General features: G+C 32.3%; 1 protein-coding gene across 1 annotated transcript; it reads right to left on the minus strand.

Annotated features, from left to right (window-relative positions):
• Window positions 1–1783: 1783 nt before the first annotated feature.
• On the minus strand, window positions 1784–5520 carry LOC139525940 (uncharacterized). The gene is made up of 4 exons (XM_071321141.1): window positions 5460–5520; window positions 4713–4805; window positions 3301–3429; window positions 1784–2158 (listed from the first exon to the last, which is right to left on the minus strand). Exons 1-4 carry the CDS (start codon window positions 5493–5495, stop codon window positions 1856–1858), a joined length of 561 nt encoding a protein of 186 aa, XP_071177242.1. The 5' UTR covers window positions 5496–5520; the 3' UTR covers window positions 1784–1855.
• Window positions 5521–10724: the final 5204 nt, after the last annotated feature.

Consider the following 10724-nt stretch of genomic DNA (forward strand, 5'->3'; position numbering starts at 1 on the left):
ATGCTGTCTCGTCATGCCAAGACATAGCCTCCGTTGAAATCTTGCAAACATCCCATAGAGCAATTTCCATGGATGATTAATGTTGACCATTTGGTATATGGTCGTGTTCTAAGCGACACGTACATGCAGGTCATAAATTAATTTGTTGAATGAAATCAAATCTTTAACTACTAATAAGTGCCGTTGGAGGTCAACTGGAATTTGTAACAAGGATTTCCTGGCATGGTAGTAACTTTTTAAGAAATTTTAACATTAACTGGAACAATAAGCAGTAAAAATAGATCATTCATTTGCAAATAACGACCAAAAATATATTTGTCTGAACATTCCACGTATGAAAATCAGTAGAAGTTAAAGCTGTCACAGAGAGGTAATAAATTGATTAAAACTAGAGCAGGTGGGTATGTTGCATGTGTTGTATAGGGGCAAAGTTTTACTTTAAAACAGGCTAGGTTGTCATGCACTTAATTTCGAGCAAAAAAAAAAAACAGAATTTCTAGGCGGAACTGCGTATTTTATAAAATGCAAAAGAACACAAAGTCCGGAAAATAACAATTTAGTTTGCATATGTAATAAACATGATAAACACAGATTTGCCTTAGTTATATTTCTGCCCAGAGCAAGTAACCGGCCTGCACAGGTACCACCATTTGCATATTGAAATTCAACAAGATTTGATTAACCAATCGTTCGTTAGTAATAACACAAACGTTAGAAGATAATGTTAAAAAGCATAATTCAACGGAAATCTTTTGATGCAAGAACTAATCAAAGACATTAACATTGTTATGATATTGTAATTATTGTATTTATTTATGTTGGCCTGATTTGTGTTGTGTGGCCTGATAGTTGTTTGCAGAATAATCTTAGAACTGTGCAGTTTAGAAATCACTGGAACAATAACAGAATGATTGGAACTTTCCAGAATGATACTAATAAAAGATGCGTTATATAAACTTCTACATTTTACTAGAAACTTCAGTTGTAACTTTCTTGGATGTTCCAGTATAGACTGTTCTAGAATTTTCCTGACAACTATATATATATACAGGCACTCAAGTTAAACTCTCAGCTAACACTTAGACTTAGACATCGATATACATTAGTATTCACAGCATTTGGATTGACACTTTTATTCTACAAACAACATCATACTGGATTGTGACCGTAGTAGTGAACGTAATATTCAGATTGGATTCCGAAAGATATCCGGATACAGATAAAGATAAAGATTGGACTCATATTTTGACAGTTAAGTTGACAGTAATATTGGTGTAATACTTCTTCTTGTTAACTTTTGTATAATAAATATTGTTAAATTTTACTATTGATTTGTGTCTTTTGTTGGCTACAATTTAAAGGTAATTTCTGGCCGTAACAACATTGTCAATCAAGAAAAGTGCTTCGGACGCATAAAATCTAAAACGTGATGTTTTCATTTTTAAACAATTAACTAGCATTTTTCATGATTGATTAATTAGCTGCTATTTGCAACAAATTTTGGAACTTGGGGTCCTCACTGCTTGTCAACATCGTACTTTATTCGGCTCTTGCAACTTTGTAGATTCGATCGTCACAGGTGAATCTTTTGTAGACGAAATACGCGTCCTGGTACCAATGATGTCTCAATTCCTTATACCATTATAACAAATTTAACTACCTGCTGATAGTCATTATTTGTTTCTTTGTTTTATTTAACAACAACAAATGGTTAGGTATACAAATAGGTCAAACAAATTGTGAATGTTAAACGAAAAAACAAAAACAAACCAAAACTCCTTTCTTTCCCCTTAAATATAGTTCAGTGTACAACAAAGCATTTAGCTTTTTGTTATCATTGTTAAAACTTTGCTCTTTAATTTTTCTGTTGTCTGTTGACGCTTTGATTTACTTGCTGTTCTGATCCAGGCTGCATATGCCATGGTTGCTGACTTGAGTTAGCATTTGACATTCCGCTATGTTGTTGACTTTCAGGTTCATGCAACACTTGACCAGGAAACTTCCATGGCATCATTTGTCCTTGCGAATTTGTCATATAATATTGCTGCTGGTATCCTTGTGGGTATAATACTCCGTGTTGATTAACATTTGGTCCTTGTAAATGTGTGACGGTATGGATTACGCGTTCTTGTACTGGGTTAAATATTACCACAGTTTGCTGCAAAAAAGTTTCTTTAATGAATTTCCCGAATTTGTATTACAGTACATGAAGGTTAGAATTGTGTTACAAAACAATGTAGAGGTATATCCTGCCAAATTGACTTTAACTATTTAGCTAATACTGAAAATGAACACTGCCCTTTCCTGGATCTTGATATCTATATCTTTAACGGGAAGCTTAATACCATAATTTATGATAAAAGAGATGATTTTTCATTTCCTATTGTTAATTATCCATTTTTAGATGGTGACGTTCCTTGTCACCATCTTATGATGTTTATATATCTGAACCTGTTCTTTGGCTCGTATATGTAACAACGTATTTGATTTCAACAAATGAAATCTCTGTATTACTGATAAATTTTACACCAGGGTTTTCGCTATGATTAACTGGTCCAAACATTTACTGAGTTATATCATCAGTACAAAGACATCATTCGTAACTATAAATAAACATGCATATATCTTATACGTTCCGGTATTTTACATTCAATATTGCATGGTAATATTCTTTATAAAGCACAAAATGTCAGCACTCACCTCAAAAGCTAACCAAACTTTTATTCGGAAGGGACATAGTTACGATACTGTTGTTAGGTCATTCAGGATATTATGACTTATTGAATGACATATTTAAGGAAGCTTGCGTTATTATGTCTTTTTATTGAGTCAAGCCATTTCAATTTATATCTTATTGTGTGCCTTTCTATGTTGTGATGTTACACAATTGTTTCAGAGAAGGATGAATGTTTTCCTATTAATAAGTTTAAATCCGCAGCATTTGTTTGCACCTGTCCTAAATCAGGAAACTGATGTTCAGTAAATGTCGTTTGTTGATGTGGTTCATGAGTGTTTTCGTATCTTGTTTTTTTTTATAGATTAGGCCGTTGGTTTTCCGGTTAATGGTTATACACTTGTCATTTTGGAATCCTTTATAGCTGATGTTCGGGGTGAGCCAATGCTCCGTGTCGAATACCCTATTTTCACCTATAATGGTTAACTTTTACAAATTGTGACTTGGATGGAGAGTTGTTTCATTGGCACTCATACCAAATCTTCTTATAGTTACTAGTATTTTATATCTGGAGCTTTTACATGTTATATGAAATTGAGGTATAAGAGAAATAAAACTTCACTGACTTGATTGTTTGGTAACATTTGTGAGCAGCAACAACAATAGGTGGCCGAAGTAATGGCTACTATCATTTCAATAGCAGCACATGTGTCGATGATTGCTGAAACTGCTACTATATATCCATTGTCTCCCACCTAAAGGAACAAACACAAACTACACTGAAATTAAGTATGTAAAAGAAACAGGCAATACGGAAAGAGGAAAACTAGATTTCACGCGTTGTAGCTGAAGCATACAGACACTAGTAATTCAAGATATCGTGAAACAAGAATTATATGAATGACAGATCGGATGACTGCTAACACACTTTAGCTTATCATTTAACACATTGCAACAAATCAATTTGAAAGTATTTCCAATGCCGCTGTCTTCAAGATCTGAACAGTGTTTATTCGTTGCAGACCATCACTGTTAACTACAGGAAAATATGAAGTAATTATTTGCACATGTTGCAGTGGTTTTTGTAGTGTTTGTTAGAAAAATGGACGAACACAATGACGTCATTGTTGTGGTATGGGATACTGTGGATAATTAACCATGAAAATCCAAACTTTATCTGCCTTTATGTGTACTAAAAATACCAATTTGGAGGTTTGAATTAAATTTACTGTTGTTTATATCATTTAATGAATTAGTAAAAGTTATTGTGTTATTGTGGTTAAAATAAATTTGCAAATGTTTTTAATCATTCCCATATAAACAATCCTTCAGTGGCATAACGATGTATCTTCATTTATTCCATTTGATCCTCTCCTGCTTGCCACGTGATCAAGATAGTCGTCATACAGGCTATTAAGTTTTCCCGATGTAAAACCATAGTTCAAAAACAAAAGTAGACTATCTGCAATTAAATTTGTTTGTGGGTATCGTGTTGCTTAGACTTTAGTTTTCTATTATGTGTTTAGTGAACTATTGTTTGTCTGTTTGTCTTTTTCCTTTTTAGTCAAGTGGTTGTCTTTTATTTTCAAATTATTATTTTAAATGTCGCTCTGGTATCTACCGCTTCTAACATTTGCTTAGAAAAGTATCGAATATAATCGGTCCAATGTATCGTCGTTATGTGTAGTGGTAAGTGAACACGTTTTTTGTGGTGGTGGTGGTTGTGGGGGGGGGGGGGGTTGTTTTCATTGAATTAGCGATCATTGTTAATGTTTGCAAAACAGTCAGCATTCAATGTACTTGAACAAAACTCACTGAATACCGTTTAGCGGGTTATTCTCGCGGATAGAACAAAATCGCCAAAATAAATTCCGCCAATTTAAAACAGTTCATGCAAAGGTATTGATAACAGTTTTGAATCCGCCAAAATAATTATCACCAAAATATTCCGTATACCTTATTCAATGAAAATCGCGAAATTTTACAACCGCGAAAATAACCCACTGTACGGCTTATGTATTAACATTACGTTACTTACATCGACAATAAACACACTGAGAAGTCCAATACTCAACATCGCTGGACAAAATACTACTGCGGAAATAATACTTAACACCAAGAACGTTATTTTCTAGAAAATAGAAAAATCTTGTCTAGGTAGTAAGAAGTTCATCGCATATATTTCGTATGCCAATGTAGATCAATTCAACACATCTACATTCAATACCACTAACTTGATTGTTTGCGAAGTGTTTTGAAATAAAAATAAATTAGTTGAAAATGATTTTTTTCTGAATTAGGTCCTTAAAGTATTAACGGAGGTTTATTGACTCGAAAATCTTGACGGAATGTTAAGAAAGCTTTTCATGATCATTGATAAAGTTCTTATCTGGCGATAAATGACCCTGGAGTTATTCACTTGTAGAACCACAATGACATTCCCGTTATTCTCAAAGTCCATCTGCAAGGTGTCCATATTCAACTACAAATAGACGTTCAACTCAAACTGTAGACATTTTCAGGAAGGTTGACAATAAAGTAATGCAATTGAACAGAGTACCATTAAACGTTATTTCCTATAACCTATATGACTATATGTAATAATAACATAACACTGGTATTTATTCAATTTTTGAAAAAAAAACATGTAAAAGTGTAATGGTTGCTCCTTGACTAATTGAGCCGACATGTTATGTTAAAAAAGATACGCGAAGAAACATACCAATGTTAACAATATTTTAAAAGTGTCAGCATGTGCTCTAAATTTAAGACACTCTATATTTACCAAACATTTCCATCTGAGTTTCTGGGAATCTGTCATACAAAGTGGAAATATCCCAGTTAACAAATACTGAAAAATATCACGATTTATGTGCTTCATTATGCATGTAGATATAAGAGTTGATCATAAACCGACATGTAGTGCATATAGTGGGACAGTTTAATTCGTTTGTAATTATACTTTATTGTCTACGTTGGGTTTCCGTTGTGTCGTTTGTTTTCTTTTATTTTTGTGTGTGAATTGACATTACTATAAGACGTGTCACGGTACTTATCTATCCCAAATTCATGTATTTGGTTTTGATGCTATATTTGTTATTCTCAAAGGATTTTGTCTAATGCTTCGTCCGTTTCTGTGTGTGTGTGTGTGTGTTACATTTTAATGTTGTGTCGTTGTTCTCTTATATTTCCCTCAGTTTTAGTTTGTTACCCCGATTTTGTTTTTTGTCAATGGATTTATGAGTTTTGAACAGCGGCATACTACTGTTACCACTGTTTGAGATTTGGCGGTTTTCAATAGGGGTTAAAATTCCTACGGTTTTGTCTGTTCAATGGCGGAATTATGGATTTCAGTGGCTATCTTTGGTTGTAGTCTAACATATTTGGTATTTACTTAAATGTTGTAAGCCGTCTTTCATTATTGCTTGGCATATAGTTATGACGATGTATTTTATAGGTTACTAACGGGTGTGGACATATCTATTTTAAAGGTGTTACAATACCCTGTTATTGTCGACATCATTATCATTTGGTATGTTGCAATCATAGCACGTCTCCTTTCGTAATACTTTTATCGATGTTGAGTATGCTAACCATCAGCTACAGTTGGAGCGGAGCCATTGTATTTAAATTAGGTGAAATTGCGATCACGTTTGATAGGGAATAATTATCATGTTTAATGTTGCTCCTTTTAAAATTTCGTTGTCTTCTATAAAATCAAGGCAACAACTTCATAAATACAAACAGCGCAACATATGCTTTTAAAGAATTTGTATATCCGGATGTAAGTTTGAGATCATGTATACAATTGTACTGTTTCTATCTATTCATTTTTGATTGAACATGATGAAGCAAAACAAAAATAAAAAACATAAAAAACATAGTTTTTGTTGTTTATATGATAAACTTTTCGGTTAGCAGCTTTCTTTCTTGTAAGTTGCATCGTTGAAGTAGAATCAGTTTGCTCATTTGGATTCATATTTACTCTACAGATGATATGAAAAGTATATAAATATTTGCTTTGCTCATTGTTGAAGGCCTTACGGCTAACTATAATTGTTTATTCTGTGTCATTTTGGTCTCATGTCGAGAGTTGTCTCATTGGAAATCATACAACGTTTTTTGATATGTAGCAACATTCTTAACGTTTTAAGAAAACGCGAGTCAGGAGCACACAATTCTAAGATGACATTTTTGACTACTCTTGTTTAAATTTATCATACATAAACATATGGTCTATCGATTGTTGTCCATAGTATCTACTACCTATAGAGATATATTAAAGAATGTTGTTCCGAACATTGGTTGTCAATGCATCTGTATTTCGAAAATTCTACTTTGATGTTAGTAAAATTAAATATAGAAAGGCACAATCACTAAACAATAATATTCATCCTTCAATTTGTATTATATTTTCGATACTTCAGCAGCGACATCAGCGAAAAACTGTAGCTTGCAATAAGTGGTTGTGATTGGATTCGGTCAAAACAAGTATTTAGTATTCAAACTAACACTCAAATTAACATGCTTGTCTCACTTATTTTGATTCAAAACGTATTCAACATTACCATTTGTTTATTTATATATAAAATAATATATTTGGTAGAATTATTCATTACATTTTAAATATTTTATCCAATGTATCAAATGAAATGATGACCTGAGCGACCATTACATATGCTTTAAAAATTGGATTCGTCCGTGCTGGTCCATTCGACTGACGTGTTTTAGCTTTTGATTTTGACCTTTAATTAGGGAATTTTTCGCGGAGTTCGGCTTTTTTTAAACTTTAACCTTTTTCATTGTTTTATTGTTTTTGGCATCTTTGTATTGTTTTATTCGAGCGCCCTTAATGAGTCCTGTATTGCCTTCACACTTGTAATTATTGTATCCATGATGAGTATAAACATATACTCAACTTTTTGATTTTTAATTGAAGTAAACATTAATTTCTATTTATGCTTACCTGATGACATAAACTGCATAAACAACTTTTCTTTTAATCATGTGAAGTCCAAAAGGAATAGTTTTTTCGTCAAGTTTGAATTATAAATATCTTCTGTTAATATGTATATTTAAAAATGCTTATATTCGAAGTCCAATGTGTGTGGCCAAAATCAAGAGTACTTTAAAAAAAAACTTTTCTTTTTCCCGCGAGTGTACACTAAGAGATATCCTTAGTTATTGATGAATATTTTAAATTTCAAATCGGCACAACTGTTTTTTTTTGTCAATTCCTCAAAAGCTGACACTGTATACTTATAGTTGAGGTTGATCAAACAATTTAGATAACGAACTATTATATATAATTGTACATTTACAAACACACAAGAAATTCAATTTGTTTATTAGACAATAAAGATTTTCATCTATGATCAGTTACAATATCAATTTAAGATTATCTATGTAGAAAATATGATGTTAAAGGAATAAAGATGCATACTAGTTTAGGTTTGTTGGGATTTAAACTATGATTGTCTTTGTATTGAATTTCTATATGGCAGGTACAATTTGAAAAAAATGTAACTGTGTTTATAATCAAGTTGTTGTGATACATTAATATTGTCAAGGACAAGGAGTGTCAGAAATAATATAATAGCCCAATAGTCAGTACTTCATTGTTAACATTAAATAGCATTGCTATGGTTATTGAATTTTTGAAATATAAGGCTTTTCTACTCCAGGATAGATAAACTTAGCAGTATTTAGCAAAACCTTTAGAAATTTTAGGTCATTAATGTTATTAAACGTCGTACGTTTTTTTTGGCCATTTAACTTATTTTTTATTCGAGTGTCACTGATTAGTGTTTTGTAGACGCAAATACAAAATTTCTATCCTGGTATTCATGATGTGTTTATTTGTAATTCTTTCAAACTATAAGTAGATTTTTTCAGTCAGTACATGCCATTGGTCAAACATATGCAAGATCCAAAATTGAACACAAAAAAACTGTACTGATTTCGTAAATGAAAAACCATACCATGTAAGCTTTGTCCTGGTTATGTTTCTTTTTCTAACAATTGCGACATGACGTTCGTATAAACTATATAATGCATACTAAGGACTCAGTTATATTCGTTGGATACACATTCTTATGGATTTGGTGAATACAAGTGAATCATGAATCTAACTATGCAACTAATCAGATATTTTTTAATTGGTTGTATGCAGACTTTTGAAGAAAAAAAACCCCACGAAATCAATTTTCTCACTTCACGAAAATTGATACCGACGAAAATAATTGAATCCACAGTATATTACTACTGAAAAGCCGAGCCATGATAAATTGCAGTTTGCTTTACGGACAATGCTATTCTTATCTAATTTATTTCCAAAAGAGTAGAAAATGTATTTATCAATGGTAAATAACCTTATATATACAAAAGATGGATATACGAAGGAGGCAAATTGTGGATTATCCTTTGAAAAATATTGTTTTGGAAATAAATGCGATTTAACCTTATAATACGATATCTGTGGATATCTATAACAATTGTTTGACAAGCTGAAATACTAGGCGATCACGCACGTGCACTACTTCAATGCAAAATCAGAATAGGAACGTTACCGATATTGTTTCAATTATCGATTGAAGATTGATAAAAATTGATAGAGAAATAGTTAAAGGGTCCACCTCTTAAATTGATAAGGTACATTTGTAACTTCTCTGTCACTCTTTATTGAAGTCTAGGCTGTCAAAGTATTATTGCTTTTTAATTTAGAAATAGTTTTATTATTTGGCAATTCTGCCCATTCACAGCGGGACCTCCTTCACGAATGTAAAGGGTATTCCCTATTTGGTTGTATATGTTGTCACTTATGCCCGGATCCTCCATATGCAAAAAATAATGATGCATTCAGCAGCACAACTACTAATTATCAAGATGTAAAGTATGTCTCTTATTATTAATTTGACACATATTAGGTCACAAGACAATTTGCCATTGACAAGATTTAGATTAGGATGCCGTATTTATCATAGATTTTGAATCTGTCATAGATCTGGAACCCACCATGGCTGTGAGTTATACATATATACAATCAAAATTTCTTTTTAGGGAAGATTGTTGGCAGACACCTTGTAGTAATTGGTTGTGGTCCTCGTATTAATCCTATAATACCAGCTGCCATGTTTGTAAGATTTATTTTGCAGATTTAAGCCAGGTTGATTATTATCTGCAAAATCAATATCAAAAACAAACATTACTAGAACTATTCTTTTCAGATGTTTAGCTGTTTAATCAAACTTGAGAATTATTTTCAAAGGATTAAGCTAAATGTATCCAGCAATGATAAATCTCTTGTCCGTGTCATTATAATTATTTACACATTTTTTTTGCGTCTCTGAATGCAAGGCTGAACTTCTTAGGTCTATCAGCATAAGTAAATTAACTTACTGACTCATACTGAGCCAATCACATAAAATATTCCATTGACAACCTAATATTTGCCCTTTATTTGTTCTGTCCATCAAACTTCTAAGATGTTGACTGTTACCGATGTCAATGTCCCAATTTATAACATAAGAAACTAGACTATATGTGTTTGAAGGACGAGCAACTGGAATCGGTGGTTTAATTTTTTAAAAAATATTATAGGATAAATTACTGTTCCTTTATTATCTAGGTTTTTTGTATGAAAGCCTTAATTTCAGATGAAAAAATGGAAAATGTGTACATTATGTAATACAAAGTAAAGTCTAGGCTCCATATCTTGTGCTCTCGAGGTCTGCATTCGATTGACATCTTTCGTACAAATAATAATGAAGACTATCGTGCCTACGTGTTTGATCAAAATTGTACTCTAGTTATTTGTTCTCAAGGAAGGATTGCACGAATGTCAATTGTGCGAAATTATCTCCTATAAAAGAAAGGCAAAGGATAGCAGAGGGACATTCAAACTCTCATGACGAAAATAACATAACAACGCTATACCTATAAAGTCACATTCGGGAAAAGGGAACTTGATTGTATTCACTAAATTAGGATCATATCATCTGTTACACGGGTACTCCATAGCTCGTGATAAATCCTCAAAATTCACTAAGGG

This window comes from Mytilus edulis, chromosome 6 (genome assembly GCF_963676685.1).
Source record: "Mytilus edulis chromosome 6, xbMytEdul2.2, whole genome shotgun sequence".
NCBI classification, from domain to species: Eukaryota; Metazoa; Mollusca; class Bivalvia; order Mytilida; family Mytilidae; genus Mytilus; species Mytilus edulis.